Source organism: Necator americanus, chromosome IV (genome assembly GCF_031761385.1).
Source record: "Necator americanus strain Aroian chromosome IV, whole genome shotgun sequence".
NCBI classification, from domain to species: Eukaryota; Metazoa; Nematoda; class Chromadorea; order Rhabditida; family Ancylostomatidae; genus Necator; species Necator americanus.
Window position 1 is genome coordinate 18,228,686 of NC_087374.1, and position 22,159 is coordinate 18,250,844.

General features: G+C 41.1%; 3 protein-coding genes across 10 annotated transcripts; 1 reads left to right on the forward strand and 2 right to left on the reverse strand.

Moving 5' to 3' along the window:
- Nucleotides 1-1,613: 1,613 nt before the first annotated feature.
- On the reverse strand, nt 1,614-2,593 carry RB195_001778 (uncharacterized protein; the record flags this gene model as incomplete). 2 transcript variants are annotated; one of them, XM_064198712.1, is made up of 5 exons in its annotated part: nt 1,614-1,717; nt 2,032-2,152; nt 2,202-2,305; nt 2,366-2,432; nt 2,489-2,593. In XM_064198712.1, 5 exons carry the CDS (start codon nt 2,591-2,593, stop codon nt 1,614-1,616), a joined length of 501 nt encoding a protein of 166 aa, XP_064054592.1. The 2 variants fall into 2 exon arrangements, with proteins under 2 accessions (XP_064054592.1, XP_064054593.1); XM_064198711.1 differs by lacking the exon at nt 1,614-1,717 and having other exon boundaries at nt 1,922-2,152.
- A 33-nt stretch (nt 2,594-2,626) lies between these two features.
- RB195_001779 (uncharacterized protein) lies at nt 2,627-4,434 on the reverse strand (the record flags this gene model as incomplete). Of its 3 annotated transcripts, none has more annotated exons than XM_064198714.1 (9): nt 2,627-2,665; nt 2,915-3,097; nt 3,155-3,253; nt 3,306-3,336; nt 3,401-3,546; nt 3,612-3,819; nt 3,878-4,043; nt 4,163-4,173; nt 4,358-4,434. In XM_064198714.1, 9 exons carry the CDS (start codon nt 4,432-4,434, stop codon nt 2,627-2,629), a joined length of 960 nt encoding a protein of 319 aa, XP_064054594.1. The 3 variants fall into 3 exon arrangements, with proteins under 3 accessions (XP_064054594.1, XP_064054595.1, XP_064054596.1); XM_064198715.1 differs by lacking the exon at nt 2,627-2,665 and adding an exon at nt 2,810-2,854; XM_064198713.1 differs by lacking the exons at nt 2,627-2,665; nt 3,612-3,819; nt 3,878-4,043; nt 4,163-4,173; nt 4,358-4,434 and adding an exon at nt 2,810-2,854 and having other exon boundaries at nt 3,155-3,336; nt 3,401-3,440.
- A 3,816-nt stretch (nt 4,435-8,250) lies between these two features.
- Nucleotides 8,251-22,039, forward strand: RB195_001780 (uncharacterized protein; the record flags this gene model as incomplete). 5 transcript variants are annotated; one of them, XM_064198719.1, is made up of 28 exons in its annotated part: nt 8,251-8,289; nt 8,372-8,480; nt 9,477-9,553; nt 9,619-9,758; nt 9,888-9,989; nt 10,348-10,439; nt 10,516-10,667; nt 10,844-10,917; nt 11,000-11,129; nt 11,206-11,323; nt 11,390-11,468; nt 11,536-11,647; nt 11,985-12,067; nt 12,121-12,210; nt 12,271-12,393; nt 14,491-14,548; nt 15,527-15,542; nt 15,677-15,817; nt 15,918-16,110; nt 16,189-16,255; nt 18,493-18,675; nt 18,736-18,839; nt 19,664-19,850; nt 19,915-20,058; nt 20,328-20,538; nt 20,608-20,800; nt 21,669-21,798; nt 21,911-22,039. In XM_064198719.1, the coding sequence occupies 28 exons, from the start codon at nt 8,251-8,253 to the stop codon at nt 22,037-22,039; spliced, it is 3,276 nt and encodes a 1,091-aa protein (XP_064054597.1). The 5 variants fall into 5 exon arrangements, with proteins under 5 accessions (XP_064054597.1, XP_064054598.1, XP_064054599.1 ...); XM_064198718.1 differs by having other exon boundaries at nt 12,133-12,210; XM_064198716.1 differs by lacking the exons at nt 14,491-14,548; nt 15,527-15,542; nt 15,677-15,817; ... (8 more) ...; nt 21,669-21,798; nt 21,911-22,039 and having other exon boundaries at nt 12,271-12,397.
- Nucleotides 22,040-22,159: the final 120 nt, after the last annotated feature.

Consider the following 22,159-nt stretch of genomic DNA (forward strand, 5'->3'; position numbering starts at 1 on the left):
CTTCACATCTGAGGGGAAGCGTAATCGAATACGTAACAAGTAACTTGGGTAAACTGTTATGAAAATGGACATGGTGCAAATTCACAAAATAAGTGCTACAAATCAAATCTAGGAAGAAAGACTCCTTGATGAGATCTCACCCGTTGCGTTCTTATAATTCAGTTAATGAGGGATTGCAAATCTCGCGAGCATCCATGGTGTCTGTCGCGATGCTTTCGCTGCTAACGACAAAACATCAGAACAATAGTAAATCTCCTCAAAAGAGTTTTTTTTTTTGTCAGACTATGGAAGCAGAACGATTTGGACTAGAGAACACAATGCAAAGAAAAAAAAACATTAATTCATCATGAGAACAAGCTTTCCACTTCTCAGAACATCATTTCATGACCATTAAAGGCAGTCATATATGAAAGAGGAAATTAGCGACTTTTCCTTTCATTATTTCAGTGAAACATTTAGAAAGGATGGAAGTTTATGTGCTTGATGGAGCCGGATGAAGAAGTGCAAACATCAGAGGTAGCCTATTCGCAGGCATTGCTTTGCGGTACCATTAAGACCAAAAGAACAAAGTGTTGTCTACTACCAGGTAGTAATGAGCTATAGAAAACCCATATATGCACAACAGAACATGACGTCCTGAAATACGCGCTTGCCGGATCACCAGGGTGAAAGTTGGTCGGCACTTGACGCACAAATGAAAACCGATAGGGCTCACTCAGCCGTGACGCATCGAGATGCGTCGCGGGCTCGAAGACTCCATCCTTCATCATTCCCTCTTTCCGAACTGCCGCATTTCATACACATGTGAATGTTGGTTCCGTTAGCTTCTACGTTTGGAAAAAGTACACGTTGCTTTGGAAAATTTCGTGTAGCTTACTGCGAATTCTGTAGTTGCTAAGAAATGCTAATTGGATGATTAAAAGGAAAGACGCAGGGAACTAAAGAAGATTCCCATAGAAAATCGATGTTATTGAGGTCGTTCTAGAACTAGAAATCAATAACAATGATGACAAAGAAAGCAAGAAAAAACACAAGGACTCTGCACTTACAGTCAGAAAGTCACCCATTTGCTTAATATGCATTCGGAATATCGACACCCACCGCAAACTTTGCTTCAAGAGGAAATTCATAGCGGACTTTTTGCTCTGGCAATCCAGCATGAAGTGTATGCGTGGTATCAAATCCCTTATTCTGAGAGTTCCCTGCTATTTTGGAACGTAGGTACTGTTCAGAAGTAAACATACAACAACGGCAACGTTAGAGAACATGTGTCCAGAAACAATAAAAAAAAGCATAGACATCAATACAAGCATATAAAAGTCACACAATGCGGAAGTGGATGACGTCGAATCTATTGTTAGCTGTGTAGGTACACACATTACGCACTTACGACATGCAAAATAATATTTCCTGATTTTGAGTTCTACGAACTTCAAATCTTCCTGAGCTCGACAAGTAAGTTTTATTTGTCGTGGATTTTTTTTAGTTTATTTGTCCATTTACTCGCCTTCAGTTTGTTGTTTGTGTTCGTTTGCATATACGCTCTTTTCCATGGTTTTTCCTCAAACAAGTCATCTCCCTCAATGCACGCGATTACATCTGATATTGTAATTTCATCCACTTTTCTTCTTCTTTACACTTCGTTTCACATCGCTTGCTGTACCTTTTGTCATCCTTTGTTGTCGCATGTATATGAACATGCGAACCATTGGATGCTCTGGAAGGGAAGCTCGTATGTTTGTTTAGGCTTTGTTATTACATTACACTCAATCTCTGCTGCTCTGTTAGCACATTACACCTGCGAATACGAACGTCTCACATCTGTTTAAGATAAATTAGTACACTTATGTATGATTCCCACTCATTGGATTTGTGCATATTTAAATGTACATTTACATAACATCACATTAAATAAATAAGATTACATCTCTGTCATCCTACACATCATTCCTTTCCAGGTCGGTACTATCTCTCGAGGGCAAACGTTGCTGATGCATTCAGTATGCATCCAAGAAATTTGATTGTGTGTACTGTTTGTGTTTGGCTGCATACGAAGGCATACAGCACACGCGCCCCTCTCATCTTGCGCGCAGTCCGGGATATCCAGCGTTGGCTTTCGTTTAGCCTGTTCTTCTTTGCGTAGATGTGCGCGCTGAACAAATTTTTTAGAACATTTCTTTGCACACAGGATTGGTTCAAACCTTGTGCAGCTTCCGTATAGGAGTTAGCGTTTGAGGACAGCCGATCGGAGGCACCTCTGGACGGCGAGCCAGGCGAACATTATTCTCACTCTCTTCAACATTTCCTGCCAAATCGTCTCCCATTTAACGGAATTCCTTCAACGTGCTTTCCGCCCGCTCCAAACCCATTCGCGTGCCTTCCGTTGGGTTTCTCATCACTTTGAAGAGAGACTCGCGGGCTGACGCGTATTCCTAGACATATATTATTAGTTGCTGAACAGTAAGCGACGAACATTATGTATAATGACCATTTCCATTCTTTGGAAAATGTCTCTGTGGCAGTCCTCTAGATCCGTCGAGCTTCTTCCGACCTCCTCCTCGTTCTCAACATCGTCTTCCACTACTATCTCCATCGCTGCTATATCGCACACTTTCAGTCTCTCTACTTAGTACTGAGGACAATGCATCTTGCTGCGAGCGACGTCCTAGAGAAATATGAAAATTGGGCCAATAAACCAGCCAAAGATTAGGCTACTAGATTTACCCGCTCCTGCATACAACAGAGCTGCATGGACATGCACACAGCTAACCCCACTTTTTACATACACACAACAAGTGCAAGCGAAAGTTTAGGGGCATTCACCACACCCTTTTCTGCGGCAATGATTGTTGAACTGGAAATAATTACCCAAATCTAAACTTTGAACCATTGAATTTTATTCTCAATATCTTACCTTCTCGTCGCATGGACAGTACTGCTCCTCCACGCATACATTGCCATTGTCTTTCACTTCCCAGGTCCCAGGACCAGCTAAAGCGACAAGTTGCTGCTGTCCACAGTATCTGCTGACAGCCAACGTGTGCGCCTTATGATGCTGCTGGAGCTTGTACCTTCCTTCCTCCAGCTCTCTCTCCTTCTAAATGATATAAAGTGCGTTTGACAGAACGGAAACGTGTTGCTCAAGATTTCCAACCATGATATCTCTTTCTTCTTCCACTTCGGTAGTTAATGCTATCAGCAGCTGGAGAAGTCTGTTTGCCCTGACGTTTGCCTTCCCCTCTAGTATTTCGTGCTTCAACGTTTTGTGGAAACGTTCACAGAGCATAGAGGTGTTAACACAGGACCCTAGCCGCCCGACTGTCCACTCTATCGCTCCTGTGAAAGAAATTAGCGGATAATCATTGATCATTTGATCGGAGAATACAAACTAATCACGTGCCATGTATTTTCCATGTGGGAGGTGAGTACAGTTTCTTCATTCTCACGAAGATACTTCAACATCGACGTGTACTTCACCACGAACACGTTTCTTTTACGGACGAGGCAGATTTCTCTCATCTTGAGGAAAGGCTCGAAGAGCTCGCCCTAAAAGGGCAATAATTTGCTGAAAGTCTAGCTTAGAACAACTTGAAGTTGATGATGTGACACACATTGATGAGTTTTGTGTTGACGTTCCCCTTCATTGCCTGCTGCACACGCCATAAGCATAAGAGCCGCTTGGTCGAAGATGGTTGAAACACCTTATTGAAGCCGTTCCAGAACGTGTTCGTGTCATCCGTCATGAAGTAATCTGTGTGGAAGGAAGGCAGGAGCTTTTTCACGTGCTCAAAAATTATGCCGACCTCTACCTCGGTCATCCTGTAAAATTGTAGAGGGTGCGAAACTACGAACACTTAATCTGATGAGAATAGATCACCTATAAGAGAGGAGGTATGCCGCTGGAAGAGCCCTATCCCATTCATTCGCAACAATTACAGTGGCCAATCTTAGCGAGTAGGACGTTAGGTTGAACGTATCGTCCACACATAACGCCCTCTGTTCGTACTTCCGTAACCACTCCCTTTGCGTTGGATTAATGACGACTAAATGAATTTTATAAAATGCGTACGCAGAGCAAGGATCAGAAAGGGTCATCAACAAAAATGTGAACGACGCTTATTACGCGGAAAAACCATCATGAAAGGTATGGACTGTGACTCACTCTGACGGTCTCTTTACAGATGGGGCACACGATCGATGACGATGAATACTCGTGTACTATTTTGCATGTCGTAGGTGCCTGCGCCATGTGTGTAGCTACACAACTAACAATATATTCGACGTCATCCACTTCCGCATAGCGTGACTTTTATAATGCTTCGACATCTCCTTTGCTGCCCATACAAGTTTACCTTACTTTTTCTTCGTAATTTGACTGTACTTGGACCCACCCTCCAAAAACGGTGCAATGTAGGCCCTGGATATGACGTCCATGGTGGGAAAAGTAGGTTCCTGTCCGTGTTCAAGCCGACAGAACTTCACGTGCACTTAAAGGCATCACTCCTCGAATCTGGGGTGGTACGGATTTCTGGTGGAGTATTCGTTTACGGGATTGTAGATTATTGAGAGAAAGGTGATTCTATTCATTTCTTTCAAATTGCTGTAGAAAACAGCCCAGAAGATACTACTCCGAGCGTTCCGGCGCACTATTCTCTATTTATTATTCAATGAGTTCGATTGGAGCGCGCCGCGTCTTCCGGGCCGTTTTTTTACGAGCATTAGGAAGAAATGGACGGAATCACACCCCTCTCCATAATCTACTATCCCGTATACGAATACCCCACCTGAAATCCGTACCACCTCAGATTCGTGGGGTGATGCCTTTAACCGTGTTATAAGGCCTATAAAGATTAGTTAGTGAATATCGATGTTTTTGCATACCTCCATAAATGTTGTCCAATATGTCACAACGTTTTTGTGGAACTGACGGGAGCAACCTACGGTGAGGTTCCTGGTGACCTGCTGCACTGAAAGTACGTGCTCGTGCTTGCCTAGTGGTCTTCCAGGTTGTAGCAAATCTTGTTTCAGTCTTTTTTCAGTTTCTCCTTCCACACCTTGAACTGAACTAATTAAATAAAGAAAAATTTTAAAGAAATTTAATTTACCAAACAGGAAACAAAACGTTATCCAGAATAATCATAAAATAAAACAGTTAAAATTATGTTAATATGAAATCAAATACCTTGAACGAAGCTTTGTCGGCAAAGTTTCTATGTGTTCTATGTAGCAAATGTTTTTGGAAGTGACCTTCAATATACTAAATAAAAGTAAACTTTAAATTAAAAATTAATAATAAATAACAAGAAGTGATGGTACAAATTCCACAGTATTGTACAATACTATAAAAAATCACTGCATTTGCAGAAAAACCACACAGAATAGCTAAAAACAAACCGCAGAAAGCTCATAGATGCTTGTTGACGCCGTTTATTGTTATAGTACCTCAAGACATATCAGTTTCGTTGACTTTGAGAGCTGGAACTACTACTGTTTTAATTTTACCAAATCTTCTAAACAAGGGAAAAATGTAGTTGTGGGGGTCACTCAGTGGCGCTCTTATTTTTGGATGCTCTATCTTACTTTTCACTCTTAGTAACTTTTGCCTAGATGTTACAAATCCTCTAGGACTAATGTTTAGGTCTTAGAGCACCTGCTGATTTAGTTATTTACTTCCAGAAATAACGGCGCCATCCCCTTACCCAACCACATTTTCCCCTGGATATCAAATCAAGAAGACAACATTTTGAGATTGTTTGCGCGTTGTGTAGAGAGTTATACGCGCCGCAACATTCTTTCCGTCTCAATTCTCTATCAAGGATCCGATTTTGTATGGACGACTTCTAGATAGTAGGCTCAAAACGACACGGAGCACGTAAGCAGCTGCGTACGCGGCTTCTCTCGAGACGCTTTGGTGGAGCGGCTAGAAGACCCTTGCTGGCACCACCCATCGCTGCTGTTTGCGACGGCCCCAACTCGGTTCCAACTCTTGCCTCCACTGCGCCGTTTCGAGCGCGTACGCAAATGCACCACAGCTACCCTCGTGACGTTTTCAACCGACTATACCTGTCGTCAGCAGTCTTGTAGTGCATTCATAAAAACCTAAGGAACGGGAAACTGTCATGGGACGTAAGATTCGTCTATATATGGATCTTTCAGGAAGATGAGACCAAGTAAAGTTTCCGGAATGCAACATGTTTTGGATTTATTTCGATACCTCCAGCTAAGATGTGAGCTCTAGTTCGCCCGTGTGCCATTTGGCCCAAGCCATGAGGTGCAATAGAGTCAAAACGACAAGAAGCTGCGGTTGCGTAAGCGGCTGCGCTCCAAGCGGTGCGGTGCAGCGGTTAGGACTGAGTGAAGACGCCTAGCACCATTGTTCATTGCTGCAGTTCGCGATGGTCCCATCTCGATTCCAACCACTATCTCCGTGCTTCATGTTTTTTGACTCAACTATGGCTAGAACTTCTTCCAGCCGCTCTCGCAGCTCCATTTTAAGCAGGTATTCATTCATCATGCTATGAGGTTCTCCCAAGGGATTTTGGATAAGATGTAGTTGGGGGCCATTGTGACGCACCCAAATCGAACTGCTTTCCTACTGTATTCGGAGTGACTGCTTGGAGAGAATCGTGGCGGGGACTTCGACTGTGCCTGCACTCAGGGCGCGAAAAAAGCAATGGAGCATAACAGGCGCAAAAACGTCCATAGAACACGTTAACCGTTCTCGTCGTTAAATCATTCCATTTGCTTAATGGGTGCCTCTAACTTGCTGACTCTTCTCATGACTCAACTCAGATTGCTGATTATCACTTGGCCGGAACTTGCCAAGTGATAATCAGCAATCTGAGTTGAGTCGAAGGAGGGATTCGGCGAATGGCCCGCTGAACGTGGATTGCTGTGGAAGGAGCGACTTTGCCCGTACCGCGGAAGTCCAATTAAAGTCGCGAAGCAGAAGAATGCGAACAGCCTTCATAAAAGCTAACCCAACGGCCCTCCTTAAGGCCATCAACTTGCGAATACAAATCGAAAATGGGTGGATAAAAGTTATTACATGCATGCCTAGTGACCGTGGACAGCTATGGAATTAATTTTCGGTTCTTTCTTTTCTGAAGTAACATGATATGACTTGGTTAGTTATTTCTCGTAAGCTTGTTCGGAGTAAAACGTTAGTTGGGGATGACCACTCAGTGACGCTCTTGTTTCTGGAAGTAAATAACTAAATCAGTCGGGGCCCTAAGACCTAAGCATTAGTTTTAGATGGTCTATGGCATGTAAACTAAAGTTACTAAGAGGAAAAAGTAAGACCAGATCGTCCAAAAGTGAAGGCGCCACTGAGCGGCCCCCACAATTACACTTTTCCCTTGTTTAGAAGATTTCGTGAAGTTAAAAGTTAAGTTACATTGGTAGTTCCAGCTCTGTTTTCCTTTTTACTTAATAGCTACAACCTACATGTCGTGGATCCTCTAAACCTGCTGCTCAGGTCTTAGGGCACCGACTGACTCAGCTACTCAATTGTGCTCCGTGACCTGTTTCGCGCTCTAAGTGCAGGTGCAGTACTGGTAAGTCGAAGTTCCCGCCAAGAGTCTCTTCAATTGGTCACTTCAGGTACAGTTCGATTTGGATGCGTCGGGGTGCGCCCCCTCCCCTCCCCAACTACATTTTACCCGAGATTTCTTTGCCTAGTTAATTGCCTGACTTCATATCCTTACAGTCTTTTCCGGGAAGAATGTTGTTGGCACTCAGTAGCGCCCTTATTTCCCGAGGCTCTGACTTACTTTTTTCTCTTAGTATTTTTTGTTTACATGTCGTGGATCCTCTAAGACTGTTGCTTAGGTCTTAGGACCCCGACGGTTTATTTACTTCGAGAAATATTTACTTTTATCCTTTCTTTTCCTGTGTTTAGATATGAAATTTGAAAAGCGTATTCCGTCGAAAGGAGTTATTTTTGATTATTTTGGGTGAGACGAACACATTTCAATCATGCGTCTTGTTTTATTTGTTCCCCAAGAACAGATATGAACAAAATGAGCGACTATTTCATTTTATTTCCTACTGCTACTGTTTCTTGTCCAGTTATTACACTTTATTTTGCAATACACACTGATGTTTTCGTGATCTATATTACGTTATTTTCTCAACACATATATCGATATCAGTGCGCATTTATAACGTCGGTAGTGGTAACTCATCTTTGATCAACTTTAGAATCATTTGTGACGCAAGGGATCCGAAGAGAGGAAGCGTGTGATCGTCATGCCAGCAACCGAAAAACGTGTAAAACACGAGGAGCCGGTGGGTTATTTGAATTTCTGGCAATTTCTTCTGTCATTTATTAGCACCTTTTTCGTGATATTGAATGCTTTTTAATTAGTAGCAATCTCATGATGTTATCACCATCATTAGCGATGTCAATCCGAATCTAAAATTGGTTTATTTGGACGAATACACTCTACGAAAGTGTTTGGATAGGCATTCAGACGAAAGTGAGTTAGTTATTCTTTGAATCAGTTATTGGTTGTATCTAGTTATTCTGGCAGCTCTTGCTACTAGGTTGCCCTGAATTTCTCATCAATTTGCATACACAGACGTAAGACATAGACAAGCAAGCTTAGCTTCCGAGTCCTCTAGACCCGCACATCATCGACGTTATGATAGCGGGCCTAGCATTTGGTATCGGAGCGGTAGTTATTTTGAGCAGAAATGAAATATCTGAAACAGCTACAGAATGTTATACTCCTTTTCTCGAAAATCCCAATTATCGACTGTTTTCTTTTCCTGTGGCAGCAAAGCAAGGTAATTCTAAGCCAATGACTAAAATATACTCAATTTTGTGGGTGTGGTTTGCATTCAACAAAAGTCTTTTCTAGAATACGAGAATAATTCTTAACTTTCAAATGCGGATTGCTGAGGAACCAACTCCATTTTGTGTTCTTTTTCTTCTTTGACAGTAGTACATGACATGACTTTGTTCCCATCCAGTAAGCCTGTTTGAAGAGTTTGGTGAAGTTAAAAGATTAATAGCTTCAGCTCTATCTTCCTTTTTTCTCTTAGTAGCTTTAGTGTACCTTTAGATCCTCTAAGACTAGGGAGACTAGGAGTTAGGTTTTAGGACTCCACTATTGACTCCCAGTGATGAAATGTCGAAATATTTTCTTCTCAAGTGGAAAAACCGTTTGTCAGTTAAGAACTTGTGCTGTAGAAGCGATATTTTGAGGAAAAACGTTTTTATCAGTTGCAGAGCTTACGATACACTTTGGTCTCGTTTTCTTGGATTCTTGCAGTTAATAGGACGGTCCCATCAAGAGTATCAAAACGTTTTCTTCTCAGCTGTGAATTGTGTTATATATAATCCCCATCGAGATGGTTCTACAATTGTAAATGCATCGATCGTCGCAAATTAGAGTACCTTACTGCATTTCTCGTTTTGGGTGGAAAACTTAAAAAAAAAAGATTTGTTTGTTTATCCAAAAGCTGTTTAGGTGTCGAGGCTCTTCCTCGCATTCTGCAGAGCCTGTGCGACCTTCTCACCTATCGATGTAACAACTCTATGAGACGTGTTGGTTCTTTTCCTGGCAGATTTTACATGACTTCATGTTATATTTCCTACTGCTTATTGTTCAGAGTATCATGTTGGAGTTCTTTCGATCTATGGCTATACATGGTGTTCCGTTTCGCTACGTCATAGAATCACGTGCCAGCAAGTTTCTTGCAAGGGAGGAGTACAACGAAAAATATCCACCAACAATGAATATGATAGAATTGTAGGTTGTAGTCTTCACCTTTGTTTGTTATCTTTGCGCTGTTCCATATATAACAGTTTTTTTTTAAATTTGCAATGCCATATCTTACCGTTGTTTCCTTGTTGAAACTTTAATTCGTCTTTTTTTCAGTTTTCGGGATTTATCAAGTCTAGAGTATGGATTACGCGAGAATATTTGGGTGTTCCACAGCATTCAAATGGGTTCGCCAACACCTTACTCAACGTCATCTCTGTAGGTTTTCTCTATATTGGCTTTTTTCATCCGAATAAGAGGTTGTGGTCAACTCATCACTTGCAAGGTTTCGTGGAGTCCTAGCTCTGTGTTTTTTTTTTTGCAGATTGCTACAAGTGTTTGCATTTTGCCTTCGGACATGTTGCATTCACAAAACGTACTCGCCTTTCTATTGCTTTTTTGCATGTTATTTCTGTGCTTGAATAGATTCTTTCCTGAATACCATGGATAGAACGAAGTCTTTGCGATACCCTTTGTTGAGCGCGTGCGAAATTTCCGATAGAGCTACAACACTGAAATTCACTGGAAGCATGTATTTTCCACGTTTTCTCTCAATTTTCCACATTTATTTTTGCAGTGTCCAAAGGAGTTCTTCTCTTCAAGCACTAAGGCATCAGCTGTGCATGGCCACTTGGAAACTAAATTACAGAGCTGTTGTTGCTCAGCTAGGTTGGGAAAGCTCAATAATCGTTCTTTTATTTTCTATTCTTTTTTCTTGACGTAGATCGGAACTTTTGTTTCCCAGCAAACTCCGAAATTCTTCGGATGACATCCGAAACGATTGAAAGATCTGAAAAAGGATGGAGAGAACTTACTTATCAGGTCCAGAAACTGATCTATTTTGATAGCCCAATCACATTCTTCATGGCCCTACAGTGTGTATTGACTGTGACACATGTGAGTAGATTTGCTACTCTTCTTCCACTAATTTTATTTTCACGGTCGAAGTTGAAGCACTTCTCCTTGGAACAGAGGTCATCTTTTAAATTTTCATTTTTTTTTTAAATTTTAGTGATATTTGAAGGGACCCTCTCTAAGGTGATTCCTTTCATTCATTTACCCCATATCTTTAGGATGCATCCTTCAACTTAGGGGGTAGGCTGGTCATGTTAGCAACAATGCAATCAATGATCTATACTACAACTGCGTGAGTTGCTAGCTTTATGTAGTTACCATTGAGACCAGAAGAGTTTTGAGGTGTTTATATCTTCATTCGGTTCATCCTTCAGTGCAAGAAACACTATCTTGATGCAACTGTGCGAAGTGCTCATTGCGGTGATGCTCTGTGGTGACTTGGCCGAAATGTCTGCCATCATGGGACTTGAACATGGGGTACATCGTTATAACAAAGGATACGATGTGAGTTTCCCATTATCCTTCCTTATTTTTCTTCTTGTGTGCCTTTGTTGACTTACATTCAGTTGTTTGGAATCAGAATGTGGTCGTATGGAATGCATACAAACTTATGACCGAATATTACGAATGGAGAGGAAGGTCAGGGTTTGGTGGTATGATACTTAGTACGGCTAAGTCTCTTTTTGAAGTCGCTGAAAGTAAGATTCCGCATTCGTTATTGCCCTCATTGATGTGTGATACATTTGGTAAATTTTCTGTTTTAGGCATGCCTGCACACGGTATATTGTTTCTGGAAACTGCGTGTCGTATTTGGGCCAGCAGTGGAAGATGCGAAGACAAAATGTACGGAATAGTCGAAAGCGGCTATACTTATAACATCTTCCTCTGTCGAGCTCATGAGAAATTTTAGAGCAGAAGCAGTTTCAAGGGTTCTCCAGAAGTGTCCACAGCTACTTGACCGGATTGTTGAGCTTCTAAAAGCGATAGGTTTGAACCACGAAGTTGAGATTGTAATCGAGGAGGTGTGTATTATTCACTTGTGACGTAGATAATGCGAGCGTTACCACGTCCATTGTAATGTTTGTTTTTGAAAAATTGTGAAAGTACAGGGAAAAAAGATTACATACACGAGCAGAGCGTGTGTAGGTAATGACGTTAGCTCAACTTCGTCGTAACCGGCAGAACTGCCCCGTCGAGTGTATGTAAACAGCCTTGGACTTCCCACGTTCAAAATTTCGTGATAATTCGTCCATTATTGCCTCCTGAGTGTCCGCTCGTATACTTATATCTTTGTGGTTTGGATTCTCAATATCTTCTGTGGCGCAAAAAGGAAAAATTGATGCAAAATATTTACTACAGGTTTGCGAGGAAGGCAGCACTCTACACCCAAGCGACAAAGCATGGGTGGGCTGGTGCCAACCGCGAATTGAACGCCCGGAGAGGTAAGCACTTCCCTCTCTTTTTCTACCGAGCAGATTTTCCCCTTGAGTCGCAGATATGGGAACAGAACGAATGTGCTGACGAGATGTGTTGACGTTCTCTTCCGATTTCTCGACCATGGCTCAAATCGTGGTAATGGTAGAGCGTGGGTATTACTACATGCTGCTGTGCAGCTTGTCGATCCTTCGCATTTCGTCCCAATTAGGTTGCAAAGGTACGACTGGTGGCCTCGTTTCCACACAGTTCCCCTCCCTGCAGAGGCGGAATCTCGGCGAGCTGAGCTGTTGGCAGCGTTAGCTGAAATACGTGTTGATTGGCCTTCCTCAAGGTGAATTTTCTTTTGCACACTTTTTGTACTGTTTGATATGATACGAGTTACTCTTTATTTTGCTACAAAATGAGGGTGTTGCTATAATTAAGTATTAAGGTTTATTGTTGTTGATTTATACGTTTGTTTTGTATGAACAGTTCCAATAATAATGTTTTGGAGATGTTAAGCTGTAGGCTATATTTAGTTTTTTTTTTGGTTTTTTTTTTTTGTTGCTCGTTTTAGTATTGCTAGTATTGCTTCCATTTTTTGTTTTCTTAATTATGCACATTTTGACGGACAATACTGAATACAATAAAACAACATCTAATCGTATTAAAATATGTCAAAAATCACATGTTATATAGTCTCCACTGTTTGTATTGTGTTATTTTATTTGTACATCACATGAATATCTATGTATGGACTAAAGGAACAAGAAAGTAACGTACAGTAAACAAACAGTAAAATATAAACTGTAAAAAGATACGTAGTAGTTCGGTACTCGAACGAGAGAAGAAACCTCCAATAGCTTTCTCACATTAAAGTTCCGTTAACAATTTCTTCCCCTAACGAAGAAGTATTGCACCGACGACGTAGGGACGGTAAATCCCTGGGTCGTCGCTGATCTTAAAGGCATCACCCCGCAAATCTGAGGTGGTATCGATTTCAGTTGGAGTATTCGTGTACAGGGTCGTAGATTATGGAGAGGGGATGATTTCTAACTGTATCAGTGGAAGCGGACAACACCAGATCGCTGTCTCTTACGACGTCCTCAATTGCAGCGCACAAAGCATTCCGGGGTTGTCCGTTTCCATTGATACAGGGAGAAACGGACGGAATCACTCTCTTCCACACAATCTACTACCCCGTACAGGCATAACGCACCTGAAACCCGTACCACCCCAGATTCGTGGGGTGATGCCTTTAAATGTTGCAGTGCGTGTTATCGATTCTCGAAGGGAGAGGAAATCAGAGCACTTTCAATTATTATAACCATTAATTATGAAGCATAATAAAATCATTTCTCCTTTGTCTTAGGGAAAGAGGTTCGAAATGAAACAGTTTGTCTCTGGATTAGGCATCTGGTATCGCACTATGATCAGATCCGGAATCCTTGATCATAAGCTTTCTCGTGAAATTATTCCGTACCTTCCAACTTTGTCCATGTCTTACAGAGTTTTAATGGAATACTTACATCAATATAGTACAGTATTTTGTTTCTTTACGCTCAATTTTTTTGTGGAATTGTGAAGGATCAGCATGCTCATTAGGCTACAATTTGTAGGAGTAGGATTTCTGCTTCTTTTGTATAAAAGTTCATCGATAGTGTTCTTCTAAGGAGGATTTTGGGATATTGCTAGGAGCACTATTACAAAGAAGTTAAACACAGCGTATAATGAATTTCTCGATGTTTTGAACTCTCGAAGAGCACATAGGATTTGGGTGTAGATTACGAGTAGGAGCACAGGTACGTTCAATTTCCCCTAGTCACCCTGAAAAACGGCGTAGGGATGGCGTTTGTTCCTTTGAGTTATGTTAGAAACCCCTCCCTCTGCACACGTCGCGGTCCCTTCAGGAGCCTACTTATTACTTTTAGTTGAATAGAGTGCTGAGAAGACCTCACTGATTTTCGATGGCTCGCTTGGAAACGCAGAGCGTGTGCAGGAGTGACGCATTCCGTTTCCCATGACGGTTTTCAGGACCATTAGGAGAAATTGAGCTCGGCCACGTACACACTCCTAATCTACGCTCTGGACGCTATATTGTCCACAAGATATCCAAATGTCGAAACATTCTTGTTAATACCTTTAAAAATGAATGGTGACACGAGGAATGGAAGAGAAATTCGGTCCTTACAATCTTAAATTATGGAGACGGTCTTATTGCAAACAATCTTCAAAGCTAATAGAAAAGGATTTTGCGAGACTGCGCGATTCTATTGATGTAGTATTATGCGAAAAAATGATACAAAACTACGAAAAACGAAATGGGTTCATAAGGGCTTGTGCTCTGTGGAAAAAGTCCTACGCATGACTTCACCGACGACTCCACGCGGGGTATAGTTGGGTCAAAACGACATGAAGCACGGACTGTTACGCAAGAAACTGCGCTCAGAAGCGGTGCGGTCGAGACAGCGGTCGGAATCGAGGTGGGACCATGGCAAACTGCAGAGGTGAGTGGCGGCAGTGAAGGTCCTTACGCGATCCTAACCGCTATGCTCCACCGCTCCGCTTCGAGCGCAGCAGCTTGCGCAAATGTCGTATTCACTCGACTATAAACTGTAGTGGGTGTGGGGCACTCAACTGCTTTATCCTTTATCCTTCACTTTATCCGCGACGCGTCACCTCGGTACAGCATGTTTTACGCAGACTGTATATTGCTTTTCATTTCTTCAGCCTGTCAGTTTTCCTTTATTTTACCGGTTGGAGGTTGACGGTCCCCTCTTAGAGGTTTTCGAAGATCATAGACAAGGACTGAGCACGGTTAGGCAAACCCGTAAATTTCATAGTAATCGTCAACATTACGACGTCTGAGATGACATCAACGTACTTGCTCCGTTGCCGTTTCATGATCTACCCGGTTATATCTTAGGTGATTCACGGAATTCTGGTGATTATTTCTAGAACATGATGTTTCTATCTAATCAGCAACTTTCTCCTGCAATTTAAACGTAGATCTGCAAGCAGCCTCTTTCAAGGTTGAAATGAAATGACGAGCACGTCCATAACAGTACATTGTGCTCTTCAGCATCCTATGAAACTGTTTTATAAAACGATTTCTAGGCGAGTTTTGGTAAAGAGTGCGCTGCGCTCACATGATAGGACACACGTTTTCGATTGATCGCATTGAAAGGGGGTAGGTCGACAAAACACCGCACATATCAGCCTAGTTCCTGGATTTTGCTGCACCGTCTCCGCTCTCTTATATTTGGTTCATACACTGAAATAATAACAATTTCCAGTCAAATCAAAAGACTAAATTCGAGTTCGAAACTTTCGTGCTCCGCTTCGAACAGTGCGCTCCAACATTCTTTGCAACCGGGAGGTGTCGGTACTTTTCTTATTTTGGATTCTATAAAGAGTCTCGAAATCCTCTCGGCGGATGCGCAGCTGACACGCATACTCTCCTTATTCTTCTTATTATTATTTAGTTTATATACTTGATTGGTGCGTTCTTTCCTCTTATTTCGTTATATCACCTTGAGATTCTTAGGAAATTGCTAAGGGCGGTTAATATTTGTCCTCAAGTAGCGCCGGTTCCTAATAAATAATAATAATAGTACCAGACTAATATATTTAAGATATGGGGTCAGAAGAGCAAGTCGCATCTCCGGTCTACGCTGTTTATTTCCCAGCAGACATTGCTAAATCTCCTAGGAATCTGTTTGTAACATTGCAAGATGCTGTGAAGTTTGCAAATTCACCAGAAGGGAAGTCGAATGGTGATTATACATCTTCCATCCTCCTACATTATCCCGGAAACACTATTTCTAATCAAGAGACCTACAAACCAAGTGTACATGGCACTTATGCTATGTTTAGGAGCTCGTTTTAACCGTTTTGGAACTCCGAAGGAAGCCATGGATTTCTTTGCTGCAAACGAATGTCGAGGTTTCCAAGAGTCGTCAACACCTACGGTGCCATCGGAACCTGTCATTCCGCATCCCTCAGTCAGTCGCATACAAATGAACGACTTCAAAAGAGCTATCGAGAAAGGGACCATCGAAGCTGTGAGGTGCCTGTTATAAAGTTCAAAGTGTTGCAGTGGAAAGTTAACTGCTGGTGTACCGCTTCCTTCATATTTCTTGTTCAGTGATCTCATCCATGCCAATCCACGGTTTCTTGTCAACACTAGCGGGGACACAGCTGCAATTGTTATGGTTGGTGTTTTTTTTTTTTTTGGATTTGGACATCAGGAACACTTCCTTCTTTTCAGAAGTTGACTATATTTATGGCCACGGATTAAGCATTAGAACTCGGTTGCTATACAATTTTGTCTGAATACGAGTATAAAATGAAGAAGGATTTTCGTGAAAAGTGCGAGGGTGTTAGGGTTCGGTCTCTTCGACACTGATAGTTCCGTTCACTACAAGTAATTGATATGGAGTCTCAGTTATAATTAGTTCATTTCAATTATCCATTAATTATGGTTCATCTCAACTTGTCGATAGTCAAATGTAAGCAACAGCCAAGATTGCTAACCAACTTTATTACGGCTAACGTTTCGGTGTTGTCGCTGGAGCCAGAGCCTGGAAAGTAAGAACATTTGCAATATATCCTCTCAAATGCCTCTTCCAGAACAAGTCATCATCCCCCAGGGTATTACACCCGGAAACGAAAACCAAAAGAGCCTAATTCATACTTCGGAACCGCGTTGCCGTGATGTTAGCGGATGTCCGCGTGGTGCAATCGCTCCGCTAATACTAATTAGGATGCGACCCGCATATGATCCCGTAGATCAAAAACAGCAAAGATCTTGATACAGAACCAGCTCGTTGGTCACGGCTAAGCACTCTTCCTTTCTATTCATGTTTGGACCTTTTGCATTTATCCAAAACGCTTCTAAAGTTCTGCAAGCTATAATTTCGGGTTCGTACGATAGGGTCGTGACAGCTATGCAGAAAGGAACATTTTCATGACATTGTCTGTGGTGAGCTCTGAGGGGAGTTGCTGCATTGGATAGTTTCATCCAATTTAGAAGTTCTTTAACGCGAACACAAAGGGGTCACTCTGTTTCGCCGATGTATTGGTCCCCACATGTTTTGCACGAAATTAGATAGTCGCAATCTCTATGCCAAGGTGATTCAAGGTAAGTCGAACTTTCGCACTTCTGGTTCATCTCAATTATCATGGGAGAAGAGACCGAAATATTACTTTCTGGCTCATTTTCTTGTTATGTCGTTTTTGACGTTTCATTATGTCGTGAAATTTGAGACTTTTGGAATTGGCGTTCTGGCAGTACCGTTGGCACTTTCACCAATACTAATATCCTTAGTAATGCACCAACTCCGAAATAAAACGAGATTTTTTCCGTATCAGAACTAAACCATTTTTTAAATTTTGAATGTACAGTGAGGTCAAATCTTCATGAAGCACGGTGTAGTTACACGCGCTCGGGCAGGAGCAACTTTGCTAATCTTTCTGATTTCTGTGCTTCTTTTTCCGCACTTTTGTTATCTTTGCTGTACTTGCTTTTGTTATATATATATATATATATATATATATATATATATATATATATATATATACTGCATCTACTTTAGAAATTTCGTTCAAAATTATACTTATTTCTATGTTAATGTTCTTTTTTTGCTTCTTTGCCTACCCCCTCCCTCTACAAACAAAATCTATACAAGATCTAGATCTAGATCTATATAAAAACAGCAGGTACAGCATATAACAAGAAAATACGAAAAAAAGGAGCGTAAAAGACGAAAAACCAGAGAGAAAAGCAAAGAGAATGAAAACAAACGAAAAACTGCGGACAATGTCGATCTAGATGACGTCACTTGGGAAAATCTGGCAGTTGCTATGCAGACTTCAAAACGCCTGTGAGCGGTCCTAAACTGCGTTGCTGTAGCGCAACCGCTCGTGTGACTTCGTCATGCTATATATCGTTTTGACCGGACTATAAGCATGAATACACTTTGTTTTTCATAACACTGTTTTTTCTTTACATCAAACCCTGATGTCAGACGGATTTTTTTTTTAGAATTGCATGACTTCACGACTACACTGTCGTCTCCAGAGAGATAAGAGGACAGATTCCAGACTGCTAAAGATCATAACGCTAGTAGTTTTGAGTATCATCTCAAATTAACTACAAAAAAAAACGACGAAAACAGACAACTCTAATTGCCCTTACTATGGAATTATCTTTAGATGACTTTCATCGGAGGAAGAACCTGTACGGTTCATGTTTGAAGATGAGAGAATCTGAAATTTTCTCATTGATATGATGTGTTTACTTCAAACTTACCTTTAAGAAGGGTGACCACCTTTTTGAGGTTATCCATTCGCAAAATAAAGTCTTTCGATGTGGTGCTTTGGTCGGATGAGTTGCGTTTCACTCGACGCTTTGTTATTAACGATGTTGCCTAAAAATAGTTCTTTTGAGGAAGGTTTTCGTTTTAATGCGCTCCATATTGCTGCTCGACATGGAAAGACGGACGTAGTGGAGAAAGTTCTCCAACTTGTAAGCAACACATCGTTTCTGGCTGATCTGTATGGAACTTCCGAGGAAGACACTCGATTTCGTGTCGAGAACATTCTAGTTTCTTACGTGAACACTCCTGACAAGGTTTGGTTTTCTTTCTTAATAGGATCTTCCCGCATTATGAATAAAACAATAATTTTTTAGGGGAACTGTGAAACTCCACTTCATTTGGCTGCAAAGTTTGGGCACGTGGATGTCGTCAAAGCTTTGGTGAATCAACCATTAACTGATAGGCGTGCTCTAAATAAGTAAGTCATGTTACATTCTCAGTGTTAGTATCACAGAAATGAGTTGAATTTTACAAACTTGTCGTCAAATACCACATTCTATTCGTTTTCTCTTCATAACTGTCGAAAGCTATTCTGTAGTGCTACTGCTGAACCTCTTGATACAAATTTTACCGTGCAATATGTTCTAGTTCCATTCTACTTCCAAGAGAGAAGAAAATTCTGCTTGAATAGCCTCTCGAACTGTCAGCGTGTTTTCACTGTTACACTTTTTTTGAAAATACTGTTTGTCTGAATCAGTTCCTAAGATTTACGACTCGTCGAACTTTGTTAACATAGTTCTTCGAACTATGCTAACAAAATTCGACGAAATTCTTCTTAGCTGCTTTGATACATATGAAATGTTATTCTTCTTTATTCACTTCTTGTAGAAATATTATTATATGGATAGATTTTTTTGCTATCAAATCGCTACCTAATCTTTTTTGTCATTTTATTTATTTTGCATGGAAATCTATTTTGCTAAAGTTAATCCAGTTTTTCATTACGCATTGCAATCAATCGCTCTTCTGACTTGTCAAGTGATTTGTCAAAGTTCGCGCTAAAAAATGTCAAAATCCTAAATCTTGGATATAAATGCATTAGATACTACATCAGTTATAAGAAAGTAAGATAGAAGGAAGCTTTCTGTTTGCAAGTGTGCGAGGGCGAGGAATTTCGCTCGCGAAAATAACAACGGTCTTTTTCCTGAGCGGTCACGAATCGGAGCAATGCTATCATGTAATCGACGGAATTGTACCGCAGATGCTGATCATCATGTTCATATTAGTGATGGTTACATTCAGAGAAGGCCAAACCGCTTTGGATATAGCATGCGCACGCTATACCGGAAACGACAAACGTGAGCGAAAAGCGGAGATGGAGCTACTGCTTGGAGGTTACTTTGTCGCTCTCTACCGTTCGGTAGACAACAGCATACTTCCTAAAATTGCCTCTTACGAATGTTTTCCTAAGACCAGCATATCAAACGACGTAGGTTCTACTACAGTTCTTATATATTGACTTTCAGTTTCCTCTAATCTTTCTGTATTCGCAGGATAAGGATATCTCTTCCCCTTTATTGCCGGATTTTAAACTAGCTGCTTACGCAGGGCCATTTGGAAGCGACAAAAAAGCAGCAGAGTTCCACAATGCTTGGACGGGGTCTGAGAAGAATGTGAGGCTGACGGATGTTGATAAGGTGGGGATCTAAGATGTGGTCTCATTCTCTTTGCACGGAAACTCTGCAAAATGAGAAATGTTGGTTTTTTTCTCCTAGCAAAAATGCTTCTTCACAAGAAAGCTTCACTGAGTTAATTATAATCTAACTTATTTTTTATAATTAGTCGGCCATCCGACTTTTTTTTCAATGGCAGAACCTCTTTGTAGCGTAATATCTGGTTCAGAATTCATTTATAGAAGAGGTATTCCAAATTTTAAATCAAAATAGTACCAACTATAATTCTTCAGGGTTACGAGCGTGTTGGTCGTGAGTTGAGCACTAAGCACAAAGTGAATTGGGCAGAATCATGGTGTTTCATGGACCGGTTGGTTGATATACGAACCGAAGAGGGATTATCGCTTCTGAACGACTACCTTGGGTCTGTACGAAGAAGAGAATCAGTGTCTCCTAAGCGAGTAGATCAACTGCGAAGAAAGTTGAAATTTGATGAGGAAGACGGTATGTGAATAGCCGCTACCGTTGCTGCTTTGTTTTCTAAATTGATTCAACTCCATTTTCTCGTCTTAGAATTGCCAGAGATTCTCACTCCAAGTGAAGATGAAGAAAATAAGGCCGAAGAGGACCAGGAGGAGGAGTTCGAAGATGCAATGGAATCGATCGATGAGATCATTCTGAACGATTCACTTGCCAGCCTTCCAGACCGGTTGGGTGCTTTGTCTCTGAGCTCACCTCATATTGCTATCCATAGCGACGAAGGAAGGTAATAACATTGTAGTGTTTTTTCTTTGTCTGCATTTTCTGGGAAGAACACCTGAAAAGTCCACTTTGTATCCAGGAAATCATACAATTTTTTTTTCTGTCGCACTCGTCGTCAATTTTCGAATTTAATTTATTTACTCACGCTGCCTTGTGTGAATGTTCTAGTAAGGAGAAGTTTTATTACATTACATCATATTTAAACTCACATCTGCGGACATAATCTCGTTACTTCTTGAACCAGCATGTTGCAGTAGACGTAGAATCTTCAGTTCCTTTTTTTTTTGAAATTAAAGGAAAAATTGAAATTTCCCATAACCATACATTTCATTTCGACACCCCTTCTGTTAAATGTTATTGTTACAACAGAGTTATGTGTTGTTAAGTGCGAAGAAGAACACTCGCTATCCATAGCCATTAACTGCGAGTACCCTTCCATAGAACTTCCCTCGAAGTAACCAGTCTTTTTTTTACCTGACCTTGACCGTGACCTTTCGTGAAACCTTTGACGGTTGTTCGGTGTTATTAACGGATATTTCGGTGTTCTCTTATCTAGTACAGTTTATGTAGTGTTCTTATTGCGTAGCGTCTGTTTTCTAGCTGACCTTACATTTGAAAGTAGTGAAGAGCATCCTTCATACTGCATAGGCCTTGAACTATAGGAGATCATATTCTCTCGTGTAATGAGCTTTTTTTAGCCAAAAAGTAAGTCGTTTAATACAGTGGTACTTCTGCTGTAATTGCAATAGACGCTAAATCTTCAATTTTCCTCTTTGTACTCAGTGTTTGAACAGAGTTGTGACTCTTATGACTTTATTCCTACTCGTATTTGTTGCTGACACGATGTCAGGATGAATTTTTTTCCTTCAAAGGACCCCTCCAAAAGACTTGGCTGATTTTTTCACGCCGCCAGCTACGCCTCCACCGGTGTTTTTGCTAGAAAATCCCTCAAAAGTGGATAATGACGTGATGACTGCCTTAGCAGGAGTTTCTCAAAAACAGGCGGGTTTTTAAAATTCTTCTGTTCTTGAAGTTAGCTTACACTTATGGCTTTTCCTCTTCAGAATGTTTGTTTCCATGATGTTTGTTGTAAAAGGACATTTTTTTCCTTCAGATTGACTCCTTCCCACATGTTCGATTATTTACGGAGAAACTGCGCCGTCTTTCTAACAAAGTGCGAGCGGAATGGCCTGCTTTGGACTCGCCTCGCCGTGCACAACTCCCAAGCCGGTTGTACAAGTGATAAAAATTGTATAATTCACTAACTAAGGGTAAATCGCTTTATAGGACACCTACAAAGCGTATAAAAATCTTCTACATTCAATTAAAATTTTCCACTTTTACTGTACTATTTTATTTCTAT